A 19085-nucleotide genomic window follows, 5' to 3' on the forward strand; every position below is an offset into this window, starting at 1 on the left:
TGCACTTGCTTGTATGAAGTTTTACGGAGCTCCTCGAAATGCTACGAAATTCTTAAAACTTCTACAAAGTTTGCGGCACTTATACGTTTCTCAATGATTTTCCGGGAAGTTCCACGTACGAAATTTCTTTGAACTTGTACGTAATTCCAAAGGTCCCCGAACAATAATGAGGTTCCCTTGGAGTTATGTAATTTAACTATCCCCAAGGGGTAGTCACTCAACACACTTATTTTGCGCCAACCTTTTTCTCAGTGTCCCTCACGTGTGCCGCAACTGTGCCGGCAGTGCCGAGAGTGTTATCAGACTGATTTTTTTTGTATAATGATATGTTTGGCAATCTGGTTAATTTGACGGTTCTCATGTGGCGTTTTGAAGAAACAAAACAACGAGCAGTGGAATCCTATCCCAGGTCCTAACTGTCGTGACTCTTGGTTCTTTGCTCCCAAATTCTCTCGCAAAAGAACTACACTGAACCTAATGAGCAACGACTTCGGCCACCGATTCGAAGCTTCGAGCGAGAACGTTCTTCGGGGAGACACTTCCAATTTTCGACAGGACAATAACTTCTACTGGATTGGAGTATGATGAGGACCTGATATGAACCACAGGTCAGGTGGTACACTGATAGGCAAAATAAAGTGCCCACCCCATCATTTTTTGAATTTCTCTCATTTATTTGGTTCAAATTAAAGTAAATACACTGTAGTATTTTTTATATCTTATTCTTTATATTCTTTTTAAGTTTCACTTATAGAATACCAGATAAAAAGAAGAGACTGACTCGAAGAAAAAAAAATCAAAATGGGTGTAAAAAAGAACAGTGACAAAAAAAAGTGCCCACTGCATTTTAACTCCAGAAAACATAAAATAAAGTAAAAGAATACCAGCCTAATAGTTAATGTGTCCTCCTTTGGCCTTCAGGACCAGCTGCAGGCGCTTCGGCATGCTCTCCACTAGATTCTTCAGGTGCTGTGGATCTAGTTCTTCCCAGGCGCGCTCCAGGGCTTCAAAATAGTTATTTTTATTGGTAACACCAGTTTTGTCAACCCTGGCATCGAGAATCGCCCACAAATTCTCGATGGGGTTGAGGTCCGGGCTTTGTGGAGGCCATTCCAGTGGTTTAATTCGACATGACCGGAAGAAAGACTTAGTCTTCTTGGCAGTATGCTTCGGATCGTTGTCCTGCTGGAATACGAATTTCTCCTCAAGGCCCGTCTGGATCAGCGAAACTTCCAGATTTTCCCGCAGGATGTCGATGTAGGAATCTGCCGTCATTATCCCGTCGATTTTCACCAGGCTTCCCACTCCACCCCACGAAAAGCACCCCCAGACCATCACATTTCCTCCTCCATGCTTCACCGTGCCTTGTATGTGGCGCTCCTGAAGCTCCTCACCCGATCTACACCACACACGAACCCGTCGCTTCCGGTTGAACAGTTCGAATTTTGATTCGTCCGTCCAGAGAACCGTTTTCCAGAACTCTAGGGGCTTATCAGCATGCTCCTTAGCAAACTTAAGCCGTTTGACTTTGTTTGCCTTGCTGATAAATGGGCGCTTCCGAGCAACTTTGCTGTTCAACCCCTGTGCTACGAGACGGCGACGAACAGTTCGACTGGAAACTGTTAGCTGAAGAGCCTCCTGGATCTCGCGGACAGTTACCTTCGGGTTCTTCTTCACTTCACGCATGATCTTGGTGTCCGTTCTCGCATCCGTTTTGCGCATCCTGCCTCTGCCAGGGCGATCCACCACTGATCCGAACGATTTCATTTTCTGCAGAATTTTCCCGACCGCTGTTTTGCTGATATTGTACTTCCTAGCGACAGACCGGTGCGATTCACCGTTTTGCACATCACGAACAACCAATTTTCGGATACACACGGGAATTGCTTTCGAAATCACTACGTCCTCCATTTTTTTCAACTGATTCAAATGCGATCACGTGTACAAATGCACCAGTTCCACCCGTTTGCTTCAATACATGTCAAACTTTCAAAACAAAAACAATCGAGGGGTTTTCCGATGGAAACTTATCGAAAACATACCGATTTTTGAAGTGGGCACTTTTTTTTGTCACTGTTTTCTTTTTCAATCCAAATTGATTTTCTTTTACTTCAAGTAAAACTTTATATTTTCAGTATTCCATAGGTGTAACTTTAAAAGAATAATAAAGGTAAGACATCGAAACAGACTACGGTGTGTTTATTTGAATTTGAACCAAATAAATGAGAGAAATTTCAAAAATGATGGGGTGGGCACTTTATTTTGCCTATCAGTGTAAGTAGACGAAGTGAGCGTGCATCATCAGAGGAAACTGGTCCAGATGCTCTTCAGATTGTGATGAACGCTTCCTGGAGGAGTTTCTCCCGAAAGCCATCGACTCAGTCAAAGAGGCGTCGCCAGCGTTCTAGTGGGAGTTTCAACCGGAATCATACTTCCCTGGTGAAGGTCAGACAGTCCAACGATCGGACAAATGGAGTGAAGTATGAAGCCTCTAGCGTACCTGTAAAAGCCGAGTGATCATCGAAGGCGAATTCATCGATGTCAGTTACGATGAGGAACGAATCATGGAACTGAATGTCGGGTGGCTGATCAACGAAGTGGTGAAGTGTTACGGAATCAAACATGGTAAACGACCACTGATGAAACTACTACGACCAGATGGTGGCCTTTGTATGGACACCGATCCCCTTACTACGACCTTTTGTGCAGTTCGGATTCCATAATCCATTCGTACCTCATAGAGTTCGAAAAGCTGCGTTCGGATCAGTTCTACGAGGATTATTGCAAACATCGCGATGTTGAAATGCTTACCAAACTGCTCCAATCGCTGGACAAGAATTTTTCTGAAGCTCTATTAAGTTCCTATATTTTTTTCTTCTTCGGAATTTCTATGATGTTTCCTGAGCTAGTTAGTTTTACGAAGTTCCCTGAAGTTAAAGAAAAATCCCTGAACTCCAAACCTCAAGTTCGTAAAATTTCTACAAAGCTCAACAAAGTTGGACAAAGTTCACGGAGCACCTACAAAATGCGCTGAACTAATACAAAATGTTTTGCACTTCTACGATGTTCACTGAAGTTCGGCGCACTTCTACAAAATTTGCTGGAAAGTTTCCTGAACTTTTACAAAGTTCCCTGATGTTCTGCAAAGTTTCCTGAAGATCTGCGAAATTCTTTGAAGTTCTACAACGTTCCCTGATCTTTTACTAAATTCATAGAACTACTGCGAAGCTTCCTGCCGGAACCTTATCTTGCCGGGACTTCTGTAAACACTCAAAAAATTTTAAGAAAAACTTCAAGTCCCCTCGTCCATTAATGTGTGAGTTAGGTAAAGGAGTGCGCATTTGAGTAGTACTGTCGCATTAATGGCCCTTCGCTCAATTTCGACTTCTGTTACTTCTGTTACTTCTGCACTCTTGCGGAACTATCGCTGTCTATTTACCTGAAGTCCTCAGGATTTTTCACTTTAAATCCCTGGACCTTAGGGTTCCATTGAGATTTTCGGAAAGTCCTCTGTTACGATTCTCTTCTAGCCCTGGGCGTCCCCCTTAGAGGTTTTAGACGTATTCCCAAACCCAGTTTGTTTTCGCTCCAAAGTCCTCTGGGTTCAACCGAATCCAAATTGCAAACAGTCCAACCAACGAGATTGGCCTGTACTGCAATCGGGAATTTAAACGAATGTAGCGTACTCTACACGCATTGCAACCCTCTACCATAGGAATAACCTGATAAGAGGACTGCATGATCAGATGCTGCAAGATCGTAGGTTAAAACCAGTGTTACGTAATTGCAGTCTCACTTAAATAGGGACAGCGCATTCGATCGAGTCAGTCGTAATCTCCACTTCATTTCAAAAGATCATCACCATGGCATCACTCCGCTGGATCGTAGTAGTAGCGGCCTTCCTGTTGGTGAGTTGTAACCTTCTTTGGCTGGATTCGATCCAAGTAAACCATTTGTGCTGAAATTCGTTCCTAGATGGCAGCAGCGGACGACTCCTCCAAGCAGAAATACGTGGAAAACAAGCGAGCTTGCAGCAAGATTGTCCGCTCAAGCCAGGAAAACGTGGAACGCTACCTGCGGTCGGAATATCCGGAAGATCACGAAACGGCGTGTTTCATGCGTTGCGTCGGCATACTGAGCGGATCGTACGACGATGAAACGGGGGTCAACTTGGACTCACTGTACGAAGCATTCGGCAAAGGTTTCGTCACTCGGGAAGAGTACCAGGAGGAATCGAAGGTTTGCTTGGAAAAGCTGGACGAAGTTAGCTGCCATTGTATGAAGGCGTACAAGCCGCTCATGTGTTTGAAGAAACAGTACAAGAAGCGGAAGGAGGCTACGGCTCAAAGTAGTTTGCTAAAATAAAACAATTTTGTTTTCTCCCTGATTTATTAGACCCTGTTATTTTCCAAATACCAGTTCCGCAGGCACAAAAGGGGCAGGGCTGCCTTCTTGCAGTGGCAGCTGACCTCCTCTTCACCTTCCTTATGGTCGAAGCAAACCTTGGACTGTTCGGTAAACTCGTCCAGGCTCAATCCCTTGCCGAACATCTCGAAGGCCTTTCCCAAGTCGACTCCATGTTCGTCGTCGTAGATTCCGTAGATGATGTACAGGCATCGGACGAAGCAGAATGTGTCATGCTTTTCCGGATATTCGGAAGCAAGATAGTGCTCCAGATCTTCGGTCGGAGTCCGGAGGAGCTTGGCACAGGTGTTCTTCACATCCGTGTGCCTTTCGACGGTGTATTTCTCTTCAGCGGTGGCGATGGTCAGGACCTATGAGATTGAATCAATCTTTGAGCTACTCGCTTTTGTGGGTAAATTTTGGGAACTTACCATCGCAATGCCAAATACTACAATCAATCGGAGTGAAGCCATGGCGATCAACTTGAACAGTGTCTGACTGCCACCCACCGATTCGTTCTTTTATACCGAATTGCCGACATTAACTCACGGTGTGTTATCGGTGCATAATTCAACATTTCGATTTCTTTTACAATTTTTATTTACTGTCCATCCCTCACGTATTTACAAAACAAAACACAATCGATTCATTGACCTTGCTCCAGGTCCTTCTTCATCAGTGCCAGAAATTCCTGCTCGAAGCACTGATACGCCCTAAAAGCCATCATGCATTCGTCCTCCTCTTTCGCCTCGCCCTTCGTCTCGGCTGCCTCGACGCACTTGACCTGGTCCTCGGTAAACTCACCGTCGGAAGATTCCTGCACGCCCTTGAGCATCGTTTTGATAACGGGCAAGTCGATGCCCGTCTCGTCGTTGAACACCTGCAGCGTTGAGCCGATGCAGCGCATCAGACAGTGAGTGGTTTTCTCCTCCGGGGGGAATTTGAGCTCCAGGAAGGATTTCTCCTGCTCCGCGCTGATGGGGACGGTTTTCTTGCACTCCCGGACCAGTTCCTGTATGGTTTGCGGGGTGACCTTTTTCGATCAGAAGAAAAAAAAAACTTGTTGATTAGTATGTACAATTGGATTGAAACGAAACACGTACCATCAAAGCCAAGCTGATCATCAGGACGGCGTTCAGAAGCAGTTTCATTTTATCTCGTGGTTGATCTGCCGGGTGACTCGATGTGAGGAAAATTTTCCGCTGACTGAAGAGGATTTCCGTTTGACGGAATGCTTTTATAAACTTCAATTTTACAAATGCCTACTTGGCTGTGGCGGGCAACAGTTTTCAAGGCCAGGCTTGTTTGCGTGCCCCTCGCTACTTTGATCATTGGCGATCGGTAATTGCCGAATCGTTTTACGAGAGAAGCCAGAAAATACGGTTTGCATAAGCATAAGTAAAGTGTTTTGAGTAGATAGTCTTGTAAGTTGTTAAGGTGATGCGTGGCATGTGATTAGGTGAATTCAATTAACGTGGAATTGTCGTTGTTTTTCCATGGAGTATTGCGCGATTTCCGATGTTTTTAGTAGAAATTTCCGTCCCGGAAGGTTTGGGTTTGGGACTCGACTCGACCCTTTGCCGCACTATTCAAGGCACCAATCATGTTAATCAACGCTTCTGAGCAAATCCAGGCTAAATAGCAAAAAACGAATTTCAGACTTGACCCTCTCCAATTTCCATGGAACTTGGAGTTGTCTTCTATGGACGCCAAATGACGAATCGGAAAAACTTGACCTTCTCAGATTTGCATGAAACTTTGCATAATTGTTTGTTATGGGCAATGATTCACATGTTTGCTCTAATTCGGCCATTTTGGATCTTGTAAAATTTCCAAAACGCCTTTTTGAAATTTTCATTAAATTACAGCTCGGAAACAGCACTTTTGATCGAAATGACGTCGGACACAAAATTGTAGAGAAATATAATTATTTTTTTTTTTCTGGGGAAAAATATGCAAACAAATGTTCCTAGCAGTTTCAATTTCTAGAAAAAAAAAATAAAAAAAATCTGATTGTGAGAAAATCTATTTTTATGTTTTTATTTTAAATTAAAAAAAAATATGATTTTTTAAAGGGCGCTTTGTTTTTAAATAGTTCTAGCTGTTTCCTACAACATTGCCAAAAGTACCAAACCGATTTAATAAACATTTTTTGAGTAACAGTTTTCTGTAGATAAGTTTAACTTTTTTCTATATGGCCTTTTCAAAATCAAGTCTCGATTTAAAATGGTGATCTGAAGATGCAAAACGGCATTTTTGGTCATAAATTTCTGAAAATTTCAGCAGAATAAAAAAATATGAAAACCAATTCGCCTGGAATCGCTTTAGTAAAATGTGTGTGGTATTTTTTTGGTTAAATCATTTTGTATGTTTTGCAATGAACAATTCGTTTAATTTAAGAAAAAAAAAACCGTGTTTTTATTGTCTGTTGTATATTTATACTCGCTTGTCTGTGTGACATGGCGGTCAACCTCTGCAGAGCAGTTACAGGCCAAATAGCGAAAAAATATACAAATTTTTGATTTTACCTCTCAGCGTTCCATGCAACTTTGCATATTTGTTCGAATTAACTTTACAGAACCGAGGATTCTTGTTCACTATACAATACATCTTAAAACTATAGTCAAAAGGTACAACACAATCACATTATCTTCCGCTATCCAATAATTCTCTTCCATCAGAACGCGAGCCGCTTCCCGTAGCTTCATTGTATGGCAGTATCGCCAACGGAGGGCAGAGCGCTTCCATTGCAGCAATGGACGCAAAACGTGGTCATCACTCACACACTCATAATGAAACGGTTGCTTTCCAATGTCGACGACGCATCGACCGAAAGAACTGCCGATGAAGAACAATGAGGAGGACCCTAGGGGTATTCAACTCTGCACACATTAATTTGTACCAAGTAATTGAGTTGTACCGAAAGCTGTGCCAAGCACGGTGCCGAACGTGCCTGTCACGGTCAATCAAAGTGTGCCTATCAAGGCGTTAATATTCCATGAGTTTGGCAACCCTCAATGTTATGACTTTTGTGATTGTGTTTACATTCTCAATTTCTTTGATGGATGGATGGCAAGCATTCAGCTTCATTCTCATTGGAGCGTTAGCGGGTCAAGAGGTGGAAGAGGAATTGGAAACCATCAAACCAATGTTCAAGCAAATTCCACAAGATTCTGGCTCGGCTAAAGTAAACCCAGAACTGGAACGAGCGCAATCCCACGCTAGGAGCAACATCGTCGAACCAGTTTTAAATCATCTGATTGATTAAGAAGTGCGTGTCCTTAAAGATATAACTCAAGCATATCGTATTGCTGATTATGATGCCTTCTACCACCTCCTAATTACACACCACCAAGCCTACCAATCTACGATCTGATGCAGTTGAGGTACCTTCCGCAATGTACCACCGATGAAAACTGTCAAACATCTCCCCCTGCTGTTATGTTCGAAGCATCTGTCCGGCATTTATCCGGCGCCTGTAGGTATTTATAGAACGCGAGCAGATTCCGCCCAATCCACTCAGCTCCACACAGAAGACAGACGTGGGCGATTCTTGATTCAAGAGCTTATAGCATTCTACGGTCATCCCAAAAGGAGGTCTACACACTTATTTTGCGCCAACTTTTTTTCTCAGTGTGCTTCAGTGTGCCGCAGCTGTTCCAGCAGTGCCGAGAAGTCATTGAACTGACTTTTGTTTGGTTGTGAATAATGCCTTGTTTGGCAACCCGGTATTTTAACAGCGCTTGTTTTTGTTTTGTTTTTCGAAACCTGGGATGACCTGAGAGTCGGAAGGACATTTCCGTTCCGAGATACGGACCTTGCGGGTGGAGTTTCACCTAGTATGAGTCTACGTTGAGTGAGAAAAAGTTCCAGGTTTTTCAACAGCGGTTATTATCGTAGGCTGTCCCGAGTGATAAGTGAATTTTCTCAACCCTTCACTCCTCTTTGCTTGCCCGTGTGTGTTAGTAAACAAAGCTCAATTTCGATCATGGCGTTCAACGGAAACGGTGCCGGTGCGCCTCTGTACCGCCCAGAAGATGATCGAGACGGTTCCGTTCAATAGTCGGAACAACAACAACATCAACGTAACAGATGAGCCTCGGCAAAAGCGCGAGGTAGCAACCTGGCCCAACCATATCATGCTGTTCACCATCATTAATCCAGTCTATCCTATTACAGTTGATGTTCTACACACCAGCTGCTCACTCAACGGACAAGTGCAACGTATCAAAAAATTCAAGAATAATGAAGTCCAAACTATGGTTAAGTTTGACAGCATTGAATCCGCCACCAGAGCCCGTGATGCATTGAACGACTGTGACATCTACTCTAATTTCTGCACACTGAAGATCGACTTTGCCAAGCCAGAAAAACTCAATGTTTACAAAAACGACACGGAATCCAGTTGGGACTACACATTGGAAGCAGCTGTTTCCAAGGATGTCTCCAACGGACGAGCCCCGTTGTTACACGATCCTACCATTTTCGGCAGAAAGCCCACCCCGTACAACGACCTTCAATCATTAGTCAACCATGGTCCTAAACTAGCTCTCATGGAGACACCGAATTTTTCACCGCCTGAGTTTGATCCGTCGGAAAAATGGAAACCAACAACGGCCGGAACACACGTTGGACTGATGAAGGAAGCACCGCTGACCCGAAACGGACCAGCCAACTTCTTTCAACCGGCACAGCAACAGGGCGCAGTGATGATGGTTCACGGACTCGATAACAACACAGTCATCATCGATAAGCTGTTCAATCTGTTCTGCCTGTACGAAAATGTTGTCAGGATAAAGTTCCTGGAGACCAAAAAGCATCCAGCACTTGAACAAAATTCCAATCGGAAATGATGGTAGCAAAATTCGGATTGCATTTTCCAAGCAGAACTACTTGTTAGAGTCCATCAACCCCTACAACCTGCTGGACAATTCGATCAGCTTCAAGGACTACAGCGCCTCCAAGAACAATCGCTTACCCTCCCGAGCAAGATTCTCCACTTCTTCAATTCCCCACCCGGTATGTCCGAGGATCTGCTGCTGACTGCATTCACCACCAAGGACTGCCACCCGTCGCAAGTGCGAATGCTCCCGCTGAAATTGGAACGTTCCTCCTCCCGGATTGGTTGAGTTCCCGAGCGTAGCCCTGGCGGTGAATGCCATCATGAAGTGCAACCACAGCGCGATCGATCACAAAGGCACAAAATTCCCGTTCATTATGAAGCTGTGCTTCTCCTCGTCCAAGACGATGAACGGTGCTTGGAGCAACGAGAACACCGAAAACATGGGCATGGCACTGGCACCTGGTACTGGCACATGGCAACCATGACAGTCTCCGCCGTGGCAGCAGCGTCCGGTGGTGTGGCGCCCATTTCGATGACGGGCGATTGTCTCAAATACGAATACGATGAACCAATATAAGATGAAGTTCATGTCCTTAGAAGGAGAGAGCAAAATTGACGACGAGACTTGGTGGAGATTCACGGTTGTGTTTAAAAAAAAAAATGATTATATTGTGCAGGCGCAGAAAAAGTTCAGTGTTGCCAGTAACCTTAAAGATTAGAAAAATTGTAACCATGGGTGCCAAACAGTGCCAATGACTCTGCCCAGGTGTGCCCAAGCTTGTTTTTGGCACACTGTATGTATTGACCAACCCCTTGGGTCATCCCTATAAAGTCCTGTGGTCATGCCATCCCAGTGCATGCCCATTGAGACTAATGACTGACAAGAATATCCGAGGAAAAACACAGAAGAAAATGTGAAAAATTCCGTCCCGAAGATACTCGACAAGGTCGGGATTCAAATCTGGCCACCCCCTATGATAAGCTTGTTTTCTTCTTTATTGTCCATTCTGCATAGTAAAATTGTTAATGTACCTCAACTCTCGCAGAAGATCCTGCTCTGATCCTTCGTTGTACGCTTTGTGAAAAATGCTAAGTTCAAAAATGGGTTATTTACCCATGTGGGCGAGAATGTGAGCAGCATTGGGAAAGTTTGCGATATTTCACGAAGTTCATCAAAGAAATCGCGAGTCGTACTGAGTTTTGGTGAACTTTTCCAACACTGAATGATCAAGCTCGATACTCATAGTTCTTTCGTAGTTCTTTTCGTACGAATTACAGCTTAGCGTAGGTGTTCCACCATCCCCGTCGTATAGTTGGGATCCATTTGCTTAATATTGATGAAATTGTTGGTGTAGCCTTCCGAACTTATCACCAAAGACAAGCGTCGGGCATTTTTCACAATTATTCCATCATCGAAAACGAATCGTCTCTTGAGGTAACCCATTTGACTGCCGTACCGACAAGAACCGGCCATGGTGTAGATGAACTCGACTGAAGTGAGGCCCTAATAGAAGCTGTTCTAGATAAAAACACAATCCGCTGAGATTTGTGCTGCGATTCTGAATAGACGGACTTAGTTTTGCTAGGTTTGAAGAGATTCACGATTCATACAATACTTACAGAAGTTTTCGAAAGATTCCCAACACCGGTGGGTACCCGTTTGTTGTTTTCTTGATTGAATCCTTGTTTTATGATCGTAGGTTTTATGTATGAAACTCTCTCACAAGCTTCTTCACGCGTTCAAATCTCACCCTCGCACAAGTCACAAAGTATTGAACCGAGTAGTAAACCTTAGCAACGATTGGCAAAACGTCAACACTCAACAGTGATGCCGTTTTACATTATATGGTTTGTGTCGTACTTATCAAAGTGTGCCTTAATGTGCCCATGCTGTGTTTCGGCACAGTGTGCAGAGTTGATTGTCCCTTGGGACGACCACACAATGGTTGCTGCCGAGTAAACAGACGATCGCGTGACACACACATTAAGAGTGGTCTGCTTCTGTCGACGACAGCCGAGTGAACACTGCTAGGGGCAATAAACCAACTTTGTGCTGCAATTCGGTCATTTTGACTCATGCCTAATTTTTCAAAAGGGGGTATTCGATATTGTTTTAAAATCATAGCACGAACAAGACTCATCTAATAGAAATGACGTCTGAGACAAAGTTGTAGAAAACTGGGTTGCGGGGGGGCTGTACCTTAATTTTTTTGTTTTAGCACTATCTCTTTTAACTCTAATTTTTATGAAAGTCATCTTGGAGGGACTTTTGAAGCTTCATGAGACGCAAGTAGTTTTAAGTAAAACGCAAGACTGGACAAGACAGCTGTACTCAGAGTAAATATTTCTACAGATAGTAAATGTGCAAGGGGTAATCAACTCTGCACACTGTGCCAAAACACAGTATGCCACACTGATCGGCACAGTTAGGCACTTTAAGACACACACTGACAAGTAGGACACAAACAATATTATACAAAACGGCATCACTTTTGAGTGTTAACGTTTCGCCAATCGTTGCTAAGGTTGACTACTTTGATAACCTCGAAGTGAACCTAGTTTTAGAAAATTGTATTTCATACTCGAAACTTGAAACAGCGATTTAACCAAGGATTTAAGCATGGAAAACGGATGCCCAACGGGTTCAAGGATCGTTCCTTGCAACTGTTAGAAACATATTGTAAGCATCCAGCAAAACTCAGATCAACTCATCCGATTCACAGCGAAAATCCTAGCGGCTCTCATTCAGTACAGCTTCAATTCGGGCCTTACACCTACCGAGTCCGTCTTCCACACCATGGCCGGACGAGAGGGTTTTATCGATCCGGCAGTCAATACGGCCGAATCGGGTTATCTCCAGCGATGGTTGGTAAAATGCCTGGTAGGTCTGATCGTATTGGACGATAGTACGGTTCGAAATGCGATCGATGAAATCGTTGAGTTTAGTTATGGTGCAGACGGGTTGGGTCTCGTGTCCATGGAAATCAAAAACAATGGCGGAACACTTATATTTTGCTGTTATCCGTCCGAATTATTGCATATCCTTTCGACATCAGATTCAGATACCAATCTTGCGTAGGATCTTCCGGAATGGATTTATTCATTTCCTTGCTGGGATAACCCTGAGACCACACTAACTAGTCAAAGCGTCGATTTCATGATCATCGTTTTTCTCTACTTATAAAATTTAAAACAACTGAAGGTATACCGACGGAGCAAGTTTATCAACTACTAGGCCATTTCTTATAGTTCTTGAATCACGAATCGTCCTCACTGTTTAAGTTTGTGATCTGTGTGGCGGAAACTTATCGAGTTCTATGCAGTCCTATATGCACTGGATAAAACGCTTCCGTTGAAGGTGACTGTCTCATTTCTGAAGTATTTCAGATCTGGACTAGGGGGATAATTGGTGATTTTCATCGGTGACACATTGGCCATTGGTTTATATTGGTGTTACATTGTGTAAGGTACCACTCCGTGAACTTGATAGCTTGGTAGGCTAGAACGGTTGGTGGTTCAGGTATTAGGCATAATACTCATTGACACATACTTCCGACTCGATTAGAAAAACTGGATCGAGGATGTTGCTCTTAGGGGCGAATGCGGAATTGAACAACTACCTGTTTTTATTCTGGGTTTGCTTTAGTCAAAGAGGTGGCAATTTCGTCTACCATCGATCAAGTTACGCCTTTGTTTCTGCACATTCGCAAGGAATTAGCAATTCAGTGCCAAAATCTTGTGAACTGGTTGAATTTGCAGGTACATGTTTGATGACTTCCAGTTCCTCTCTCATCGTTCTTGAGAGAATGGAGCTAAATGCTTGTCAAGAACGATCAGAAAAATTGAAAATGCAGTCACAATCTTAAAAGTAATTATTACTTTCAGGGTTGCCAAACTCATATCCTATGACATAATAATTAGCACACTTCGATACGTTCGGCACAGCGGTTGGCACAGCTTTCGGCACAACTTAAAACGATGATTCATCATCGCAGGATGTTAGTGGAGACCGCATGGATACCGAGCTGCGGTCCGAACAAAGAAAATGGAGAATACAAAATGTGGAGTGTGTTAGTAAGTGAATTTTTTCAGCTGAACGGGAATAGGAGAGAATCGTGGCAAGTGTGCACGTCGTTCTGCAATGTTATAAAAACAATGCTTGCTTGGATAGTCACACACGAAATAAAAAAGATAAAAAAAATCATTGCATCGTCTACAAGGTCAACTTCTATCATTGGCTTCAGAGGATGATATGAAATGCGACTAACATTCAATGTAATACATTTTTGGTTTGCATGTTCTAGTTGATGCGTATTAAATGCATTCTAGTTGCAAATCTTGACGCATGAAATACATCCCTGGTAACAATTTGATTCTTAACAAGTGTTGTTTAATAGATTTTAATTCTGCCTTAGTTTGAATAATTGTTACACCTAGACACGTTAACCTTTGTTCAGCTTTTAAACATCTAAATCTGGTGATTTTAATCAACCAAAAGCTTACCAGTTATGTAAATAATAAGCTTTTAAAGGTATAAAATAGCAGTCTTCTCCAACCCTTGTTCAGCCTTCTAGTTTTATTTAGAAAAAAATAATAATGGAAGACCGCTTCATATCTTATATATTTTTATGGGACTACTAGGTGCTGACTAATTGGATTTACATATTTATTTTGTTATTATGTTATTAAAATTTACCTTTGCTTTTCGGGATTCGAACCGGCAGTCGCTAATTCACAAACATCAATCATACCTACTGGACCACTTAAGCATATGTGTGACAAAAGTTATGATCGTTAATTTGAAGGACGTCAAATTTAAGTTCAATAACAGCAACCGGAAAAGTATTGTACAGCAATGCAGAAATGTAAACAACAACATTCCCCTCATTTTCAAGCGTAGTCAACACAATGTGAACGCAAGTGCGCGATTTATTTCGATGGTCATGTGGAAGCTATTTTAGTGCCATAATTGAGTTATATTTTTGAAATTATGTCTGAAAGTTCAGTACAATATAGCAGTCAAAGCACAGAAATACAAATGTTAATACTTCCGACGCCGTCGCAGCTCACTTCTACCTGGAGCTATTCCTAAAAAGCTCCTCTACCTTGTTTCTACTGCTGCCGCTGCTTGGGATTAGAAAGGTAGGCAGTGAATTTAAAAGAACCAAAATGCGGGAAATGCAACGAGTGACACAAACTACATTTAACAAATCAGGCTATCAAAATATGTGTATTGCATTGCTGATTTGTGGAGTAGTGTTCAGCTGAAATAAGGCGTGTTCAATCTTAAGATCAGCTAATTTATTGAGGTTGAATTATGGGGATGCAATTAGCTTCATGCACTACTAATCAACTATATATTCAGCCTCCTGTTAATCAGCTTTGTACACCTTAAATCAACCAATAATCAGCTTCTGTTCTTACTGTTCAGCTTGAATTGTTACTTGGGATTCCAGTTAGCGAACGTCTGGTGTACTACTCGGGAAACACGTGTTTAGCAATTAATCATTTCGTCCGACCATTTTCCACAGAGATGGCGTTGTTCCGCTGGTAGGAAGTGTTAAAAATCCCCATATAGAAATTGAGAGAAGTGGGAATAATTCGCTTTCGGTGAAGTAATTAAATTTTGTTGTTAGCGGAAAGCTTAAATAAAACAGCAAAAAAGGGTCATCTTCCATTTAATTCCACTTAATTTAATTTGGTATCCATGACAGATACGTATTTCGACTACCTGTGATCTTGACTTTCTTACCTAGGAGATGAGTACTTAAGGGAGTTAGATTTTGATAAGTTCTTTAGTGGGAATGACACTGATGAAGACTGCACATTGTAGTAGAAATACGTATCTTTCATGGATACCAAAATTTATTAAGTGGAATTAAATGGAAGATATCCCTTTTTTGTCGCTTTCGGTGTATATTCAGGTAAAAAAAGTGAACGACAATCTAAAGAAATTAGTCCAGAGACTTTGTCGTTCACTTTTTTCCCGGAAACTATTGTTAAACAAGCTACGATTTGCTTCACTACCAGTTCCCAGAGAGCCAACAAATTCAAATTTGAGAGAGAAAATTTGTTCTCACGACCTCAATCTCTCAACATGCCATGTATTTTGATGACACTCGATTTGTGATTTCCTTTTCACAGACTACTACGAAACATGTCTGGTACCTCTATATATGCATTTACTTTCACATTTGAAGTCCCTCCTTTTCTACATATTCTGCGCAAAAGATACTTTATGCCCCGCCCCATTCATAAAAATCGTCGGGAAATTCTGTGAGGGGTGAGCTATTTTGTGTGCAGAATGTGTAGAAAAGGAGGGACTTCGAATATTAATCTAAATGCATATATAGGGGTACCAGACATGTTTTGCACTGCAGTGTCCTCTGTGAACAATTAACGGTGTGTAGTTTCCGATACATGTCACTGCAAACAACAGTGTTTAATTCCACGGATTTCACTCGAATCTGAATTTCAGATTTTGGATCCGGCGTGCCTTTCACAAGGATTAGATCTACTTAGTCTGAATTCAAATAAGTTTCAGAATTAATTATTTGAAGATTTAATTCCAATCATTTCAAGAGAAAATGTTCAAATAGGAGGAATTTCGATGACTTCTTGAGGCGATTAAAAAAGTGTTTTCTAACAGAATCATTGAAAGAATGCTGTGGTTTTATAAAGTAGCAGAGTTTGATGGAATTTTCCGAAGATCCTCTATGTTTTCAGAACGTTTCAGAGGAGCTCCCAATACGTATCTGAGTACAAGTCTTCAATATCTGTCATTTTTTCCTATTCGTCAAACCTCTCAGGAGTTCTTAAGCTTAGTTGCTCCTTCTTTCCATTATCTTCCTGATTATCTTAGAAATTTTACTAGATGTTCAGCAAATTCCAGACAAGTTGTAAATGCTGCATAGAAGTTTGGTGCACTCCAGGGAAGTCTAGCACATTCAGTTATGTGGTGTTCAGAGAAAGATAGTGAAATTTGAAGAAGCACAAGGAACATCATTGTAGTTTAGAAAACGACAGAAAGACTCAGGGAACACCTAAATGATGTTTGAAATCATTTCAGAAGAGTTTAGTAAATTTTAAATACGATCGATGGACTTAAAAAAATCAGCGGATTTTACTTCACGACAGTTTGGGAGAACTTCAGAAAAGTTTCGGAGCCTCAGAACGACTATTCCAAGACGGTCAAAATATCCTGAGGGAAGCTTAGAGTCATTTTAGAGAAGTTCAAATCATCCATAGGTTAGTTTGCGGTTCTTCAATAAAATTTAATAAACCTAAACAAAATTTGAAAAAAATATGTCTAGAGAACCAAAAAAAAAAATCTACGATACTTAAAAATTCATTGGACACATTAATAATAATACTTCAAACAACATAATTTTAATAATCTCCTGGAAGTGTAGGACTGGAAAAGTTTATGATACGCTAATGGAGGTTCACATGATTTCCAAAACCCGTTGGGATATTTCTCGTCGAAAATTTGTTATTACAAAGTATACTTTAAGCCTTTGAATTAAAGCTGAACTGGATTTAAGGCCAGCGTTGCCTGAGATACCGATATACAGATAAGATTTCTCAGAATACCGATTTTTGAATTACAATACCGATTCATATCGATTTTTTATTAATAATCAAAATGATTACTGCCTGCCCGCACTGAATTGTCAGAGGAAACTATTGTGAGAGACTTTTATCTTTTTGAAAATTAAAATGTTTGAGTCTCTAAAAAAATGCATCTTCAAAAATGTCTTATGCTTGATACTCTTTCGACTAATGCTTCCATTTCCTCCCCGTTTTTGGTTACCAAGGAATCGAGAAACAGCTGATGGTTCATCCCAAGTAACATTGCAAGTTTTATCACGGTTTTAAAGTATGCTACAAGTCTGAATCATAGTCTGCAGAACCCTCATAAAACCTCAATTGCTACTTGGGATCCCAGTAATTTCTGGAAATCGGGAAATACTTTTATTCAGTGGAAAAATAAGTCCATAAAAACAAAATTAAAAACGAAATTATTTTAATCTTTCAGGGTTTCAGGATAGTTCCATTTGTTTCAGGAGAATTGAGATATTTATAGGGAAGCATTAGTACATATAAAATCAAGGAAATTTCTGAACCTTTAAATAAGTTCCGAAAACTTCAGTTAAGACCCTAGAGTTTCATGAAAATTTTGGTAACGTAAAGGAAGTTACATGAACATAAGAAAATTGTGACATCATTTTTATCGGCAGTTTCGAGAACTTAAAAAAATAATAAAAAATCGGGAAGTTCAGAGAACTTTAATGCTGATGTTCATTAATTTAAAAAAAAGTAATTGAAAGCGCTAAAGGAACTTTTAAAGAAGATAAGAGATTTTCTAGTAGTTCCATAATAATCAGGGAAGTTATGAGTACTGCGAGGATGATCAGAGAACTTCAAAACAGCCTCATTAACTTTAGGAAAATTGCAAGAACTTTCAAGGAGTTCCGAAGAATTGTGAGATATTCCGAAGTGCAATTCAGGAATCTTCCTAAAACTTCAGGAACATTGTGAAATGTTCAGGGATGTTTTATGAATATCAGGAAAATTGCTGGATTAATAGAGCATGTGAGGACCTTCAGAGAATATTGTGCTAACATCACCCAGAAATCTATTTCTTCCATATATTTTCCCATCTTCTCCTTGAAGTATCTTTCGACTGTTCCGTAAGTCCTCTGGCTTCCGACTTTTTCCAGAATTGTCATCCAATCTACCTTAGGAAGATTCTCCCAGCGTCTCCTGGAAGTTTCTTCCGTCTTCTCCAAGAAGTTCAGTTAAAGTTCTATCGGATATATCTATCGAGTTCTCCCAGAAGTTTCTTTAGTCTTCCTCTGGAAGTTTCTCCATAAATCACTCTCCGTAGGTTTTTTTTTCCGCCTTATTGGAAGGTTTTTCCGAGCTTCTCTCAACTTCTCCTGGAAATGGCTCCTCCGGGATTGGCTTCCGATTTCCAAACTTTTCTGGCTTCTGGATTTTTCCGAAATTTGCCAGAAGTTTCTCAATATTTTTCTTGGGAGATCCCCATCGGATGTTTTTTAGAACTTCCTTCAAACTTCCTCCATAAGATCTTCTTTATTCTTCCTCTGGAAGTTTTGTTTGTACCATTAAGAGACTAATTCAAATATTTTCCAGAAGTTTCTTCCGACTTACATAGATGAATACCGATTTTTTGACCATTTGATACCGATAATTATGAAAACAATCTGGCAACGCTGTTTAAGGCATCTCAAATTTCTGAAAATGACAGCAATTGGCCCACGCAGTTTTTATTTTTTTCGTCTCTCTCTCTCTCATTGAACTTAATGTAATGTAATTATTTCGAAAACTATGCTAATAAGTGACATGCGCATTTACAACCTAGCTCTAGCTCTGAGACAACTACAGACATTTCATTAGCTTCCGTACAAACATTTTGTAAAAGTATCTGGCATCCCTATTCAATATGGTATTTGTTAATGTTTTCCATGGCCTTGGACATCGATTTTCGGTTTCTAGACGTCACCATGATTTCAAAAATACCCAATGTTTCAAAGTTTTTATAAAACCGGAAACCGCCATCTTGGATTTCAAAATGGTGGCGAATATTGATTTTCGGTATTTAAATGTCATTCTTGTTCTGAAAATACCAATATTGTAAGGACAGACATCAATTTCCGGCATCTACATTCGTCCCCGTTCCGATGTTATTTCAATTTTGCTTAATGTTTATTTTAATTTATCTCAATAGTCAACAGTAATATATTCCAATATTTTCACATTTCTGTTCCTCTAACTCCCCTTGGAGATAATTTCTTCCGCTGCCATTCACTCT

At 41.1% G+C, this 19085-nt stretch overlaps 4 protein-coding genes and 1 pseudogene across 12 annotated transcripts in view; 3 read left to right on the plus strand and 2 right to left on the minus strand.

Moving 5' to 3' along the window:
* mam (mastermind) overlaps positions 1–19085 on the plus strand; it is a 400368-nt gene that overhangs the window by 260151 nt on the left and 121132 nt on the right. The gene's annotated exons all lie outside the window — the stretch shown is intronic.
* LOC135707585 (general odorant-binding protein 99a-like) lies at positions 3802–4382 on the plus strand. Its single transcript, XM_065229457.1, has 2 exons — positions 3802–3908; positions 3976–4382. The coding sequence occupies exons 1-2, from the start codon at positions 3864–3866 to the stop codon at positions 4363–4365; spliced, it is 435 nt and encodes a 144-aa protein (XP_065085529.1). The 5' UTR covers positions 3802–3863; the 3' UTR covers positions 4366–4382.
* Positions 4362–4934, minus strand: LOC135707588 (general odorant-binding protein 99b-like). Its single transcript, XM_065229461.1, has 2 exons — positions 4836–4934; positions 4362–4775 (listed from the first exon to the last, which is right to left on the minus strand). The coding sequence occupies exons 1-2, from the start codon at positions 4875–4877 to the stop codon at positions 4392–4394; spliced, it is 426 nt and encodes a 141-aa protein (XP_065085533.1). The 5' UTR covers positions 4878–4934; the 3' UTR covers positions 4362–4391.
* Positions 4992–6038, minus strand: LOC135707586 (uncharacterized). The gene is made up of 2 exons (XM_065229458.1): positions 5508–6038; positions 4992–5437 (listed from the first exon to the last, which is right to left on the minus strand). Exons 1-2 carry the CDS (start codon positions 5553–5555, stop codon positions 5051–5053), a joined length of 435 nt encoding a protein of 144 aa, XP_065085530.1. The 5' UTR covers positions 5556–6038; the 3' UTR covers positions 4992–5050.
* On the plus strand, positions 7846–9824 carry LOC135707591 (heterogeneous nuclear ribonucleoprotein L-like; annotated as a pseudogene).

This window comes from Ochlerotatus camptorhynchus, unplaced genomic scaffold, assembly GCF_037179485.1.
Source record: "Ochlerotatus camptorhynchus isolate MF236.1 unplaced genomic scaffold, CSIRO-AGI_Acam_v1.1 ptg000314l, whole genome shotgun sequence".
In the NCBI taxonomy this organism is placed as follows: domain Eukaryota; kingdom Metazoa; phylum Arthropoda; class Insecta; order Diptera; family Culicidae; genus Ochlerotatus; species Ochlerotatus camptorhynchus.